Source organism: Balaenoptera acutorostrata, chromosome 20 (assembly GCF_949987535.1).
Source record: "Balaenoptera acutorostrata chromosome 20, mBalAcu1.1, whole genome shotgun sequence".
NCBI lineage: Eukaryota > Metazoa > Chordata > Mammalia > Artiodactyla > Balaenopteridae > Balaenoptera > Balaenoptera acutorostrata.
The window spans coordinates 27,603,589-27,621,039 of NC_080083.1; the positions used below are offsets into that span (position 1 = coordinate 27,603,589).

The 17,451-nt window shown below is 42.3% G+C and overlaps 1 protein-coding gene across 1 annotated transcript in view; it reads right to left on the minus strand.

Moving 5' to 3' along the window:
* Nucleotides 1-17,451, minus strand: part of SCPEP1 (serine carboxypeptidase 1) — a 37,507-nt gene that overhangs the window by 7,889 nt on the left and 12,167 nt on the right. Inside the window, exons 6-10 of the mRNA XM_007176159.2 lie at nucleotides 6,927-6,999; nucleotides 3,155-3,192; nucleotides 2,139-2,267; nucleotides 1,450-1,543; nucleotides 557-670 (exon numbers count right to left, since the gene is read on the minus strand). Coding sequence (XP_007176221.2) covers nucleotides 557-670; nucleotides 1,450-1,543; nucleotides 2,139-2,267; nucleotides 3,155-3,192; nucleotides 6,927-6,999 — 448 coding nt within the window. The remainder of the gene's footprint in view (nucleotides 1-556; nucleotides 671-1,449; nucleotides 1,544-2,138; nucleotides 2,268-3,154; nucleotides 3,193-6,926; nucleotides 7,000-17,451) is intronic.

Genomic DNA, 17,451 nt, shown 5'->3' on the forward strand with positions numbered 1-17,451 from the left:
AGCAGGAACTTATGCAAGATTTCTACCTGGTCTCGGTCCCTGAGGACCCCAGTATTTCCCCACTATGACCTTCAGACCAGAATGCAATAGATGCCAGACCACATCTACATCAGGATGCCTGCAGAGGCCAGCCAGAGAGAGCTTCTCAAACCCTGTCCGAAAGGACCTTTGTGTGGAAGTCTTACCCACAACCAACTGTGGCCTTGGGCATGGCTTTTTTAATCTCAGTTTTTTATTATGGAAAACCTCACACTGATACAGAAGTAAAGAGGAGGGTGTGATGATTCCCATGTACTCACTCCTGGCTTCCACTTATAAAAAGTTGCTTCATTTCTCTCCCCACCCACTTCCCTTACCAACCCCCGATTTTGAACCAATTTTGGCATGTTATTTACTGTCTTTCTATGTTTGCTCATCTATCAATGTCGATACTGTTCTACCTGCAACATACTATCGCCACCACCAAAACCCATTCAACAAATTAAGGCCTTTGAATTTCCACCTTTTTCACCCCCCAGCTCTACAAAAGACGCTTTAATTAGGTCACACAAGTTACCTCCCCAGGAGCAATCTTCAGGAATAATTTTGAGCTTCTTTCTGATGGGACCATTCATGAGCTTACTTAAGGCATCCTGCTGTAAGTGTCTCACGTGGCGCTGGAAAAGATGAACTAAAACAAACTGGTACACGGTGAGTCAAAGGACTGGAAATAAGACCAAGAGAACCTCTTTTCTAAGCTGCCGGGGATGCTGTAAGAGGGAGGCCTGCACCTGGAAAAAGAAAGGTGTCCCCCTGATTCCCCCCAGATGGTGGGGGGGCGGGGGGAGTCAGGAACATGTTCCAAGTGGAGATGCTTTATTGGTTCTGATTGCTGCATTTTATGTACTCTGGGGCCACTGAGATTATCCAGCACGGCCAAAGGCAATCAGCTGAGTGGAATCTAGAGGCCTCCTGCAGCTTCTGCATGGCGGAAGGATACCAGGCATTCAGCACCCGCAGGGAAGACAACTCAATCCAGCCTTTAGGACAACTGACATCGTAATTCAATGTGCAGAAGCTGGTTTCCAAACTTCAAAACACTATCTAAGTGCAAGAAGCCGGATGCAAAAGACTACCTAGTGCATGACTCCATCTATGTGAAATGTCCTGAAATGGCCAATCTAGAGAGACAGAAAGCAGATTAGTGGTTGCCTGGGGCTGGGAGTGGGAACAGAAATTGACTGCAGACAGACATGTGGGATCTTTCTGGGGTGATGGAAATGTTCTAAAACTGGATTGTGGTGATGAGTGCACAACTCTGTAAATAAACTAAAAACCATGGAAAATTACACACTTAAAATGGGTGAATTTTATGGTATGTAAATTATATATCAATAAAGCTTTTTAAAAAATTGGTTTCCTCTCACACGGAGGCGGAGACAGGGTCTAGCAACTTCAAGGTCCACTCACCTAGGTGGCTCTGGGTGAATTCTAGACTCGATTTCACGGTAGACATGGGAGACGTCTTAGTTAAGATGTTATAGAAGTTCACCCCGTCTGTGTTCTGAAATACAGAAAAAATATACTTGGCTGTTTGTTTTATTTATTCATTATCAAAGTTGCAAAACAGAACGGCACCTGGTTCTCCACCTTATCCGAGGACAGCTTTAACTCTGTACATTTGCTCGGACCAGAAAGAAATGTAGCCCTGAAGGCTCAGATACCAGCAGTGTCAGACTGGTCTCCTGGGGTAGTGAGCTCCGATGCCGCAGGAGAAAATCAAGGGCCTGTGTGTTAATTACCAGGGAAAACTGAGCTACAGTGTCCTACACACTCAAGTCCTCAGCCTGTGCATTCTTCTTTCCTGGCTCACTGGGGCCAGAGCACTGCTCGGCAAGGATCCAAACACTTGCCTCTGTGGGACATATTCTTTTTTATAGAAGCCATACCTTCAGTCGAGGGGCAGGCAAGTCTTGCAGGCTGGGTGGCTTTCTGACCCTGTCTTTGCTCAGACTCGTCAGATGTATCGTTTAGTTTGACATCATTTCTCGACTTGTGGGCAGTCTCAGGACAGATCCCAATCCTAACAACACCAACCAAGGTCCCTTCACCCAAGGGGAAAAGCCAAGCAGGCTGGCCCCGAGCGTGTCCCCTCTTACCTGTTCGATGACCATTTCTGCTTTCCCCCACAGCTCGGTGGCCTCTTTGTAGAGTCTCTTATTTACGGCATCCAGGACTTGCTCTGCAACCTGAGACACCTCTGCCAGACCTCGGTCGTCGAGAAGAGACTGGAACGCAAAGCAAGAACTAAAAGGCCCACTTTGTGAGAGACACAAATCTGGCATTGCTCCAGTTAGGGATGGCTAACAGAAAGAGTGGCAGGAAGGAGAAAGGGGACCGTCCATATGAAAGCACAGCATTACAAGCGCTGTGTTTCTTGATGAAGGAAATATAGGAAAATGGTAACTGAGTCTAAGTGATGGGTATATGGGTGTTCACCATGATCTTTCAACTTTTCTGCATATTTGAAAATGTCTGGGGCTTCCCTGGTGGCGCAGTGGTTAAGAATCCGCCTGCCAATGCAGGGGACACGGGTTCAAGCCCTGGTCTGGGAAGATCCCACATGCCACGGAGCAACTAAGCCCGTGCACCACAACTACTGAGCCTGCGCTCTAGAGCCCGCGAGCCACAACTACTGAGCACACGTGCCACAGCTACTGAAGCCCACATGCCTAGAGCCCGTGCTCCGCAACAAGAGAAGCCACCGCAATGAGAAGCCTGTGCGCTGCAACGAAGGATAGCCCCCGCTCACCGCAACTAGAGAAAGCCCGCGCGCAGCAACGAAGACCCAACGCAGCCAAAATTAAATAAATAAAATAACTTAAAAAAAAAACGTCTGTAATAAAAAGCTGGTGGGGGGGGGATTTTAAAAATGTGCATTTCTTGTACCTGGAGAAATGGGATAACTGTGCTGATATTTCTTTAAATTTGTCCCCAAGGCCGGCTGTTGCTTAGGGTCTTTGATTTGATATGGATTATTTGATAAGTCCCTAAGGGGCAGTGTCAACCACATAGGCAAACCCAGCTAGCTTTGTCCTTCCTTCGGACAGAGCCAGAAGAGGTCAGCTGGGCTGTTAACCACAGAAGGTGCAGAGCTGGGGACTCATCTACTTACCATGCTGTACAAGTAAGGTCCCCAGGAGAGCACTGAATCTAAAGGAAACCACACAAGCATAAAGTAAGTTTGTTGTGGCTCTGTCCTCCCCCCAAAATACCTAACTAGTTTTCCTTCCAAAGCAGAAAGAGACAGAAGAAATGCAGTGGCTTTGGGTCTGAAGGCTCCTTAACTCACCAGGGCCCATGCAGGGCTGATGTCTCGGTGGCTGGGAGGTGGGGCGAGGCTGTGGGGGTCTTTCTGGTGACTCAGGACTAAATGCCACATTAATTTGGCCTGACACTGGCACAGCCAGTGAGTCATCGCCAGGGATAGCACCACAGGCAAGCAGTGCGTGTGCAGTGGAGGCTCTCATCTGCAGACTTCTAGACTTTGTGACAGCCTAAAATATTTCCCCACCTTCACAGTTCTGCTCTGCATCCTGCCTGCTCCTCCAATGTGGGGACGCCAGCTTCCTAATTAAGGAAGAAGACTAATGACCTCACAACAAGTGTCTGTGCTGTACTGCCAATCGATTCATTTCAATTCCAAAAATGTACTGAGAGTTTACTATGGGCCTAAAGCCAGTAAGGAGCTTTATAAGATATAAACCTGAGTAAGACAATACCTGACTTCAAAGAGAATAGTTGGGCTTGGTTTGGACAAGGTCACAACTACCATAACACTAAGTACGGCTAATGCCATTGAGAGGTGTGCTAAAAAAGTAGCAAGGACCACAACTTTTTTTTTTTTGGCTTATGTGATTTTTTTTTCTTCTGTAATTAAAAAAAAAAATTGAAGTATAGTTGACTTACATCAAGGACCACAACTTATAGAGCACATTTGAACACATCACTCCTTTGCTTAAAAGCCTTCAATGGTTCCCCCTAAGCCCAAGTATCTCAAAGTCTGTTTCAAATAACCCCAGCTCTACAGAATGTTAACCTAAGTATTAGAAGGAAAAATGACTTGCTGGTGAAATACCTTTGGGGTTATGCAAAAGAAAACACTTTTTTTTTTTTTTTAACTGCAGGACTTCTCAGAGCCTTTAATGTGCCTGTGAACCTTGAGGAAGTGGGACCAGTATTTGGCACTTCTGAAACTTATTTGGCCATGGAGCCCTTTGCATAGCACTTCATTGGACTGGTATTCTTCAGAGCACACCCTGAGAAATACAGGCACACCAGGTCCTTCAGGACCTAGCTGTCATTCACCTCTCCAGCTAAACCCTAAACCATCAAGCCTGTGCCTCAGTTTCTTATAAAGAATCATCTGCAGTTCTCCAATGCATCCCATTCCCTGCTTGATCTAGACCAGGGACTGACAAACTTTTTCTGAAAGAAAGAGATAAATAATAAATATTTCTGGCTTTGCAGGCCAGCTGGTCTCTGTTACAACTACTCAACTCTGTTTTTGCAGCCTTCAAACAGTCAGAGGATATGTAAATAAATAGGGGTGACTGTGTCCCAGTAAAAACTTTATTTACCAAAGCAGAGTGGCAGGACAGACTTGGAGGCTGTAGTTTGCTGAACTCTGATGTGGACCTCTGATGTCCAACAGAACTTTCTGCAATGATGGAAATGTTCTATTTCTTTTTCTTTTTTTTTTCTTCCACACCGCGAGGCTTGTGGGATCGTAGTTCCCTGACCAGGGACTGAACCTGTGCCCCCTGCAGTGGAAGCACAGAGTCCTAACCCACTGGACCGCCAGGGAAGTCCCCAAATGTTCTATATCTGTGTGGTCCAAAACAGTAGTCAACAGCCACATATGGCTATTGGGCACTTTGAAATTGTGGGTAGTACAAATGAAAGATGGAAAAGTTTATGTATTTTAATTAATTTAAGTAGTCATATGCGGCTATGGCTACCATATTAAACCGTGCAGATCTTCTTGAAGAAATGAAGCATGTCTGTGTATCTTTCCTAGCACCCAACAAAACAACTACTCCCTAGCAAGCAATTAATAATTGCTTATGAAAATTAACAGTACTTCTTCAAAAATGGGAGTACTTCTGGGGTGGAAGAGTGATACATAAGGTGGATCTGGAAGGACGGATCAAGGTGGACCTGGAAGGAGGGATTAAGAGCTGGGCAGGAAGATTCAAAAGGGGAGGTGGGTCACAACAAGGTGAATTCGGGAGATTTTGGACCAGATGAAGAGCACATGCAAAGCCATGAGGCTAACTTACTGGTCTCAGGAAGGAATGCAGGGTAATGGTTAAGTGCACGGATTCCAGTGCCTGCTGCCTTCATGTGCATCCTGGCTTTAGCTGTGTGACTTTAGGAAGATTGCTTAACCTCTCTGAGTCTCCATTTCATCACCTCCAAAACTAGGATAATAATACCATGCATCCCATGGAGCTGTTGCAAGCATTAAGTGAAGTTAACACATGAAAAGTGTCTAGTGTTATTAACACAGCTGTGATGAGACCCTCGAAGGAAGCGTGAGGCCAGTACTGTCACTCTGAGTGAGACACCTGGCAGGAAACCTGCTGGCCCCCTCACGCCTCAGGTCAAGGCTTCTGCAACATCTTGGCGTCCTAGGAAGTACATCCAGGAAGGAAACACAAAGAGCAGCCCTTTTCACAATGTGGACTGAGCTCTCAGTTCTGTCCTTTCAGTCCTGCCCTGGAGATGCCAAGAACGAGGGCAAGAAATAACCATTCCAAGCAGCTTCAGAATGTCTTGAATCCATCAGGGACATGGCTCTGTAACAAGCCAAATCTCTATCTTTTAACGGGAAAATATTACCTTTTATAAATTATTATTTTTAAAAACCTGAGGCATAATCACACATCACAAACCATAGACGTACATTTAGAAGAGTTTCGATTAACACATCCACTCATGTAACAACCACCCAACGAGAGCCTAAAAAGTTCCTTCGTGACCCTTTCCAGCTTATTCCCCTCCCTCCTTCAGAGGCAACTTCTCTTCTGAAATCTAACTCTACAGTTTGGTTTTGCCTGTGAAAAGTCACCTTTTGTTAGGTTAGGGCAGTAGTTCTTAACTGGGGTGATTTTGTCCCCTGGGGACATTTGGCAATATGTCTGGAGATATTGTTGGTTGCCACGCTGGGGTGGAAATACTGGCATCTAACGGGCAGAGGTGCTGCTAACATCCTCCACTGCACAGGACACTCCCCTACAACAAAGAATCACATGATGCTCAAAACATCAACATTGCTGAGATTTAGAAATCCTCACTAGAGTTAACCCTACCACAGTGACTATTGCAGATGCCTGAAGCCACACCCTGGGTGTATACAATCCAAACAACTTTTACCTATACTCCCAACAAGGATGCTCAGGTTATGAAATTTCGACCTCTGAGTTACAGGACCAGATGGTAGCCCTGCCTCACCATCAAAATGAGCAACAGGTGGGAGTTTCACCCCAAATGCTCATGTTAGCATAAGGATGGTGGACAGGACGAGATGACAAACAGACTTGGGTTTGAATCCTGCCCAGGCAACTCATTCTGTGTGTCAGAGGGCAAATTCCATCATCTTTCTAAGTCTCTAGAATGTCTTCAACTGTAAAATTTGATTCTTTTGTTGTGAAAATCAAATAAGAGACCTCGGTTCAGCCTGTAGCAGTCCATGGTAGGTGCTCTGTAAATGAGTTCTCACCCCCGAATTTCTTGGAATACTCCTGGGGCAAACACTTTCTGTGTTGACTTCTTCAAGGACCCAGAGAATTCCATTGCCTTGTTCTTTGATCTAGACACCACAGCCCAAAGTCCCGAAGAGTAGGGAAAGGGAATTTTAAAATGTCTGAAAATTCCCTACTTACCGATGGGAGAGATCCAGGAGTCACCCAAAGCAACCCCGGCAAAGTTGCACTGGATGGTCCCTTGCTGAATGGCCTGAAAGAGAAGCCAAGAAATATCCTTGTCAAGAAGACCCAGGGGGGGGCTTCCCTGGTGGCTCAGTGGCTGAGAGTCTGCCTGCCAATGCAGGGGACACGGGTTCGAGCCCTGGTCTGGGAAGATCCCACATGCCACGGAGCAACTGGGCCCGTGAGCCACAACTACTGAGCCTGCACGTCTGGAGCCTGTGCCCCGCAACGGGAGGGGCCGCGATAGTGAAAGGCCCGCGCACCGCGATGAAGAGCGGCCCCCGCACCGCGATGAAGAGTGGCCCCCACTTGCCGCAACTAGAGAAAGCCCTCACACGAAAACTAAGAGACCCAACACAGTCATAAATAAATAAATACAATAAATAAATAAAGTATTAAAAAAAAAAAAAAAAGAAGACCCAGGGGCCTCCATCCCTTCCTCAACATGAGGGAGCCAAGCCTTTATACACTGCCTTTCCTGAGCAGAGAAAGCTCCGCCCATCCAGGATACTCTGGATATCCAAAGACAACAGATGCCCACTAGAGGGTAAGAGTAACTCTTTCCTGCTGCCATTTGCAAAATGAGTAGGAACTGTTTGAGTTTTCCCAAGGGTGTTGGCAGGATGTGCGGGGGATCTGGTGTAGTCCCTATCTCTTCCTCAGAAGGGACGTTGGCACCCTTTCCCCTGGAGGTCTCTGATTTCTCACAAGGTGCTCTGGGGGCTCTCTGGGTACAATCGCCACTGTCTGAGTGGCCGTGACTGGAGAGTTGGGAGGCCTCCTCAGAAGGTCCTTGAGGGTGGGATGGATGCCTTAGGACTGGGAACTCATGCCCCTTGCTGCTTTTATCCACTTAAAAGGAATTCATCTGCCCAGTAGCAGAACATTGGAAACAACTGAAATATTTATCAATAGGATGAGCTAAATTAATTATGGTTATTTCCATAGTGCATGATGCAGCTTAAAAAAAGGAATGAGAAGGCTTTTTATGGTCGAATATAAAAAGATCTCCAGGGTATATTGTTAAAGTAAAAAAGAGACATGTAGAATAGTGTGCAGTATATACAATCATTTGTATAAAAATGGAGGAAAAGAATACACATGAACTAGTTTATATAGGCATGAAATGCTCTGAAAAGGTACAGAAAAAACGAATAGAGGTTGCCTTGGGCGGGGGACAGAGGCAAGATGGAGAATTTTTATAGAATACCTTTTACATATTTTGAATTTTGAATTATGTGAATGCGCAAGCTATTCAGAGATCTCAAATAAGAAAACAATGAATAGCCTGACTTTGAACACTGGTAATAAAAGAGAAAAAATTATGCCATTATTTGGCTTTTCCAAAAGGAACTTATTTCAAGTTACTTAAATAGTCCCAGCTGATGAGGAAAAGTTCCACTTTATAGGAGAATACCAGCTAACAAATGTGAACTAAATGAAGGGAGGAGAAAACCATCATTTGGAAACTCCTAATGGAATTACCGACTTGCGTAAGAATTAAAAATTGATGTTAAAACCATTATTCAGCGAAAGATGCATGAAGAACTGGACATCCATGTCGTGTGAAAATAACACCACTCAGATCATTTTCTGTCCAGGCGGAGGGTATAGGAGTTCAATGGAGGGATCAGACTAGATCTGGATATTACGTGCCCTCTGATTCAAAGCAAAATGAAGTACACAACATCCCCTACATCAGAGGTTGGCAATTTTTTCTATAAGGGCAGATATTAAATATTCTAGGCTTTGAAGAACAAAAGTCTACTACGTTGCAATTACTCAACTCTGCCACTGTACTGCTAAAGCAGCCACAGGCAATATGTAAACAAGTGAGAGTTCTAATAAAACTTTATTTGTGGAGGAGTTTCAAGATGGCGGAAGAGTAAGACATGGAAATCACCTTCCTCCCCACAAATACATCAGAAATACATCTACATGTGGAAAAACTCCCAAAGAACACCTACTGAATGCTGGCAGAAGACCTCAGACCTCCCAAAAGGCAAGAAACTCCCCACGTACCTGGGTAGGGCAAAAGAAAAAAAGAAAAAACAGAGACAAAAGAATAGGGACAGGACCTGCACCAGTGGGAGGAAGCTGTGAAGGAGGAAAGGTTTCCACACACTAGGAAGCCCCTTCACCGGCGAAGACTGCGGGTGGCGGAGGGGGAAGCTTCGGAGCCACGGAGGAGAGCGCAGCAACAGGGGTGCGGAGGGCAAAGAGGAGACATTCCCACACAGAGGATCAGTGCCGACCAGCACTCACCAGCCCGAGAGGCTTGCCTGCTCACCTGCAGGGGCAGGCGGGGGCTGGGAGCTGAGGCTCCGGCTTTGGAGGTCGGATCCCAGGGAGAGGACTGGGGTTGGCGGCGTGAACACAGCCTGAAGGGGCTAGTGCGCCACAGCTAGCCAGGAGGGAGTCCAGGAAAAAGTCTGGAGCTGCCGAAGAGGCAAGAGACATTTTCTTGCCTCTTTGTTTCCTGGTGCGGGAGGACAGGGGATTAAGAGCACCGCTTAAAGGAGCTCCAGAGACGGGCGCGAGCCGCGGCTATCAGTGCGGACCCCAGAGACGGGCATGAGACGCTAAGGCTGCGGCTGCAGCCACCAAGAAGCCTGTGTGCAAGTACAGGTCACTATCCACACCTCCACTCCCAGGAGCCTGTGCAGCCGGCCACTGCCAGGGTCCCGTGATCCAGGGACTACTTCCCCAGGAGAACGCACGGCGCACCTCAGGCTGGTGCAACGTCACGCTGGCCTCTGCCGCCGCAGGCTCGCCCCACGCTCTGTACCCCTCCCTCCCCCCGGCCTGAGTGAGCCAGAGTCCCCGAATCAGCTGCTCCTTTAACCCCATCCTGTCTGAGCGGGAACAGATGCCCTCAGGCGATCTACACGCAGAGGCAGCGCCAAATCCAAAGCTGAACCCTGGGAGCTGTGCGAACAGAGAAGAGAAAAGGAAATTTCTCCCAGCAGCCTCAGGAGCAGCAGAGTAAATCTCCACAATCAACTTGATGTACCTGCATCTGTGGAATACCTGAATAGACAAGGAATCATCCCAAATTGAGGAGGTGGACTTTGGGAACAAGATATATATATATATATTTTTTTTTTTTTCCCTTTTTCTCTTTTTGTGTGTGTGTATGTGTATGCTTATGTGCGTGATTTTGTCTGTATAGCTTTGCTTTTACAATTTGTCCTAGGGTTCTGTCTGTCCGTTTTTTTTTTGTTTTTTTGTTCTAGTATAGTTTTTAACACTTGTTATCATTGGTGGATTTGTTTTTTGGTTTGGTTGCTCTCTCCTTTCTCTTCTTTTTTTATTACTTAAGAAAATATTTTTAATAATTATTTTTTATTTTTTATTTGAATAACTTTATTTTATTTTATCTTCTTCTTTCTTTCTTTTTTTTCTCCCTTTAATTCTGAGCCGTGTGGATGACGGGCTCTTGGTGCTCCAGCCAGGCATCAGGGCTGTGCCTCTGAGGTGGGAGAGCCAAGTTCAGGACACTGGTCCACAAGAGACCTCCCAGCTCCACGTAATATCAAATGGCGAAAATCTCCCAGAGATCTCCATCTCAACACCAAGACCCAACTCCACTCAATGACCAACAAGCTACAGTGCTGGACACCCTATGCAAAACAACTAGCAAGACAGGAACACAACCCCATCCATTAGCAGAGAGGCTGCCTAAAATCATAATAAGGCCACAGACACCCCAAAACACACCACCAGACGTGGACCTGCCCACCAGAAAGACAAGGTCCAGCCTCATCCACCAGAACACAGGCACTAGTTCCCTCTACCAGGAAGCCTACACAACCCACTGAACCAACCTTAGCCACTGGGGGCAGACACCAAAAACAACGGGAACTATGAACCTAATGCCTGCAAAAAGGAGACCCCAAACACAGTAAGATAAGCAAAATGAGAAGACAGAGAAATACGCAGCAGATGAAGGAGCAAGGTAAAAACCCACCAGACCTAACAAATGAAGAGGAAATAGGCAGTCTACCTGAAAAAGAATTCAGAATAATGATAGTAAAGGTGATCCAAAATCTTGGAAATAGAATGGAGAATATACAAGACATGTTTAACAAGGACCTAGAAGAAATAAAGAGCAAACAAACAGTGATGAACAACACAATAAATGAAATTAAAAATTCTCTAGAAGGGGTCAATAGCAGAATAACTGAGGCAGAAGAAGGGATAAGTGACCTGGAAGATAAAATAGTAGAAATAACTACTGCAGAGCAGAATAAAGAAAAAAGAATGAAAAGAATTGAGGACAGTCTCAGAGACCTCTGGGACAACATTAAACGCACCAACATTCGAATTATAGGGGTCCCAGAAGAAGAAGAGAAAAAGGGACTGAGAAAATATATGAAGAGATTATAGTTGAAAACTTCTCTAATATGGGAAAGGAAGTAGTTAAGTCCAGGAAGCACAGAGAGTCCCATACAAGATAAATCCAAGGAGAAAGACGCCAAGACACATATTAATAAAACTATCAAAAGTTAAATAAAAAGAAAAAATATTAAAAGCAGCAAGGGAAAAACAACAAATAACACACAAGGGAATCCCCATAAGGTTAACAGCTGATCTTTCAGCAGAAACTCTGCAAGCCAGAAGGGAGTGGCAGGACATATTTAAAGTGATGAAGGAGAAAAACCTACAACCAAGATTACTCTACCCAGCAAGGATCTCATTCAGATTTGACAGAGAAATTAAAACCTTTACAGACAAGCAAAAGCTAAGAGAATTCAGCACCACCAAACCAACTTTACAACAAATGCTAAAGGAACTTCTCTAGGCAGGAAACACAAGAGAAGGAAACGACCTACAATAACAAACCCAAAATAATTAAGAAAATGGTCATAGGAACATACATATTGATAATTACCTTAAATGTAAATAGATTAAATGCTCCAACCAAAAGACACAGACTGGCTGAATGGATACAAAAACAAGACCCATATATATGCTGTCTACAAGAGACCCACTTCAGACCTAGGGACACATACTGAAAGTGAGGGGATGGAAAAAGATATTCCATGCAAATGGAAATCAAAAGAAAGCTGAAGTAGCCTTCTCATATCAGACAAAATACTTTAAAAAAAGACTATTACAAGAGACAAAGAAGGACATTATATAATGATCAAGGGATCAATCCAAGAAGAAGATATAACAATTGTAAATATTTATGCACCCAACATAGGAGCACCTCAATACATAAGGCAAACAGTAACAGCCATAAAAGGGGAAATCGACAGTAACGCAATCATAGTAGGGGACTTTAACACCCCACTTTCACCAATGGACAGATCATCCAAAATGAAAATAAATACGGAAACACCAGCTTTAAATGATACATTAAACAACATGGACTTAATTGATATTTATAGGACATTCCATCCAAAAACAACAGAATACACATTCTTCTCAAGTGCTCATGGAACATTCTCCAGGATAGATCATATCTTGGGTCACAAATCAAGCCTTGGTGTTTAAGAAAATTGAAATCGTATCAAGTATCTCTTCCGACCACAATGCTATGGGATTAGATATCAATTACAGGGAAAAATCTGTAAAAAATACAAACACATGGAGGCTAAAGAATACACTACTTAATAACCAAGAAATCACTCAAGAAATGAAAGAGGAAATCAAAAAATACCTAGAAACAAATTACAATGAAAACACGACGACCCCAAACCTATGGGATGCAGCAAAAGCAGTTTTAAGAGGGAAGTTTATAGCAATACAATCCTACCTTAAGAAACAAGAAACCTCTCAAATAAACAACCTAACCTTACACCTAAAGCAATTAGAGAAAGAAGAACAAAAAAACCCCAAAGTTAGCAGAAGGAAACAAATCATAAAGATCAGATCAGGAATAAATGAAAAAGAAATGAAGGAAACAATAGCAAAGACCAATAAAACTAAAAGCTGGTTCTTTGAGAAGATAAACAAAATTGATAAACCATTAGCCAGACTCATCAAGAAAAAAGGGGAGAAGACTCAGATCAATAGAATTAGAAATGAAAAAGGAGAAGTAACAACTGACACTGCAGAAATACAAAGGATCATGAGAGATTACTGCAAGCAACTATATGCCAATAAAATGGACAACCAGGAAGACATGGACAAATTCTTAGAAATGCACAACATTCCAAGACTGAACCAGGAAGAAATAGAAAATATGAACAGACAAACCACAAGCACTGAAATTGAAACTGTGATTAAAAATCTTCCAACAAACAAAAGCTCAGGACCAGATGGCTTCACAGGCGAATTCTATCAAACATTTAGAGAAGAGCTAACACCTATCCTTCTCAAACTCTTCCAAAATATAGCAGAGGGAGGAACACTCCCAAACTCATTCTACAAGGCCACCATCACCCTGATACCAAAACCAGACAAAGATGTCACAAAGAAAGAAAACTACAGGCCAATATCACTGATGAACATAGATGCAAAAATCCTCAACAAAATACTAGCAAACAGAATCCAACAGCATATTAAAAGGATCATACACCATGATCAAGTGGGGTTTATCCCAGGAATGCAAGGATTCTTCAATATACACAAATCAATCAATGTGACACACCATATTAACAAACTGAAGGAGAAAAACCATATGATCATCTCAATAGATGCAGAGAAAGCTTTTGACAAAATTCAATACCCATTTATGATAAAAACCCTCCAGAAAGTAGGCATAGAGTGAAATTTCCTAAACATAGTAAAGGCCATCTATGAAAAACCCACAGCCAACATCGTCCTCAATGGTGATAAACTGAAACCATTTCCACTAAGATCAGGAACAAGACAAGCTTGCCCACTCTCACCACTATTATTCAACATAGTTTTGGAAGTTTTAGCAACAGCAATCAGAGAAGAAAAAGAAATAAAAGGAATTCAAATCGGAAAAGAAGTAAAGCTGTCACTGTTTGCAGATGACGTGATACATAGAGACGTGTACATAGAGAATCCTAAAGATGCTATCAGAAAACTACTAGAGCTAATCAGTGAATTTGGTAAAGTGGCAGGATACAAAATTAATGCACAGAAATCTCTTGCGTTCCTATACACTAATGATGAAAAATATGAAAGTGAAATTAAGAAAAGACTCCCATTTACCATTGCAACAAAAAGAATAAAATATCTAGGAATAAACCTACCTAAGGAGACAAAAGACCTGTATGCAGAAAATTATAAGACACTGATGAAAGAAATTAAAGATGATACAAATAGATGGAGAGATATACCATGTTCTTGGATTGGAAGAATTAACATTGTGAAAATGACTCTACTACCCAAAGCAATCTACAGATTCAATGCAATCCCTATCAAACTACCACTGGCATTTTTCACAAAACTAGAACAAAAAATTTCACAAGTTGTATGGAAACACAAAAGACCCCGAATAGCCAAAGCAATCTTGAGAAAAAAAAACGGAGCTGGAGGAATCAGGCTTCCGGACTTCAGACTATACTACAAAGCTACAGTAGTCAAGACAGTATGGTACTGGCACAGAAACAGAAATATAGATCAATGGAACAGGACAGAAAGCCCAGAGATAAACCCACGCACATATGGTCACCTTATCTTTGATAAAGGAGGCAAGAATATACAGTGGAGAAAAGACAGCCTCTTCAATAAGTGGTGCTGGGAAAACTGGACAGCTACATGTAAAAGAATGAAATTAGAACACTCCCTAACACCATACACAAGAATAAACTCAAAATGGATTAAAGACCTAAATGTAAGGCCAGACACTATCAAACTCTTAGAGGAAAATATAGGCAGAATACTCTATACATAAATCACAGCAAGATCCTTTTTGACCTACCTCCTAGAGAAATGGAAATAAAACCAAAAATAAACAAATAGGACTTAATGAAACTTAAAAGCTTTTGCACAGCAAAGGAAACCATAAACAAGGCAAAAAGACAACCCTCAGAATGGGAGAAAATATTTGCAAATGAAGCAACTGACAAAGGATTAATCTCCAAAATTTACAAGCAGCTCATGCAGCTCAATATCAGAAAAACTAAAAACCCAATTCCAAAAATGGGCAGAAGACCTAAATAGACATTTTTCCAAAGAAGATACACAGATTGCCAAGAAACACATGAAAGAATACTCAACATCATTAATCATTAGAGAAATGCAAATCAAAACTACAATGAGATATCATCTCACACCCGTCAGAATGGCCATCATTAAAAAATCTACAAACAATAAATACTGGAGAGGATGTGGAGAAAAGGGAACCCTCTTGCACTGTTGATGGGAATTTAAATTGATACAGCCACTATGGAGAACAGTATGGAGGTTCCTTAAAAAACTAAAAATAGAACTACCATACGAGCCAGCAATCCCACTACTGGGCATATACCCTGAGAAAACCATAGTTCAAAAAGAGTCATGTACCAAAATGTTCATTGCAGCTCTATTTACAATAGCCAGGACATGGAAGCAACCTAAGTGTCCATCAACAGATGAATGGATAAAGAAGATGTGACACATATATACAATGGAATATTACTCAGCCATAAAAAGAAACGAAATTGAGTTATTTGTAGTGAGGTGGATGGACCTAGAGTCTGTCATACAGATTGAAGTCAGAAAGAGAAAAACAAATACCATATTCTAACATACATATATGGAACATAAAAACAAAAAAGTTCTGAAGAACCTAGGGGCAAGACAGGAATAAAGACACAGACCTACTAGAGCATGGACTTGAGGATACAGGGATGGGGAAGGGTAAGCTGGGACAAAGTGAGAGAGTGGCATGGACATATATACACTACCAAATGTAAAATAGATAGCTAGTGGGAAGCAGCCACATAGCACAGGGAGATCAGCTCAGGTGTTTTTTGACCACCTAGAGGGGTGGGATACGGAGAGTGGGAGGGAGGGAGATGCAAGAGGGAAGAGATATGGGGACATATGTATATGTATAACTGATTCACTTTTTTATAAAGCAGAAACTAATACACCATTGTAAAGCAATTATACTCCAATAAAGATGTTAAAAAAATAAAATAAAATAAAAATTACAAAAAAACACACCTTTATTTGTGGACATTTAAATTTGAGTTTCACACAATTTTCATGTGTCATGAAAGATTATTCTTCTTTTAATCTACCCCACCTCACCACTGTCACTCGATAATGTAAAAACCACTCTTAGCTCATGGGTCGTATAAAAGCTGGTGGTGGACTGGATTTGACCTATGGGCCATCGTTTCCTGAAATCTGACCTATTATAATATATTCTATCCAACTTTTACCTTGAATGCATCAGGCCTTTAACTATGACTTCCAGTTTTGTAGGAAACACCATGAAGAGAGGAATAAACTAAATAACACCATGAAGATGCTATCACACAAATCCAGAAAATGGGATATTCTGTAAGTAGTCTAGTTTCTTTACCAAATGGGGGTCATAAGAAAGGAACTGTGTTAGATGAAAACAGACTTTAGGGACATCCCAGCCACATGTAATTCACGGATCTGGACTGAGTCCTGGCTTAAACAAACTGACCATAAAGGACGTGTTGGGATCATTAAAGCCTGAATATTTGAGATGAAAATTTACTGAAGTAGGAAAGGGAGGACTAATGACGGAAGAAAGCAGGCTACAGACATTACGTATACTACTATCTCCTATTGGTTAAAAAATTTACTTATTTCTAAGAGCGCAGAAAAAGATTTAAAGGCTATACACTAAGGTGTTAACAATGGTGATCTCTTTTTAATTTTTTAAATTTGTGCTTGCTGTATTTTCTAATTTTCTGTTATGCACCTATACTTCTTCTTATAAAAAGTTCATTTTTAAAGAGAATTAATAAATCTTAAAAAAATAAAGCTCATACTGTATAACACGAATATAGCCAATATTTTACAACTATAAATAGAATATAATCTTTATAAATTGTGAATCAGTATATTGTATATGTGTAACTTATATAATATTGTACATCAACTATACTTCAATTAAACAAAAAAGCTCATACAAGCTCACTGTAAAAAATTTAATCACAGAAGGAGACAGGAGAAAATGTGAAAAAAGTTTTACCTCTGCCCCACCTGCACCCTCACGCTCACTAACCAGTTAGCACGGTATATATCCTTCTAACGCCTTTCCTTGTTTTCACAAGCATATATATATACATACATGTATACATATGCACAGATCTACCCATTCTTTCTGATGGCTTCAAAGTGTCCATCACGGAAGGATCCACATATTTCATTTAAGTAATCCTCTACAGACAGCCACTGATCTTGTTTTTCCATTTATGGACATTATAAGCAACGATGAACTTAACATCCGCTGACACACACACATGTATAAGTATTCCCACAGGACAGATTCCTGGAAGTGAAATTATTGGGTCAAAGGGCACATACATTTTAAGTTTATAGATACTGCCAAAGTGCCCCTTTAAAATGATTTACCAATTTTCATTCC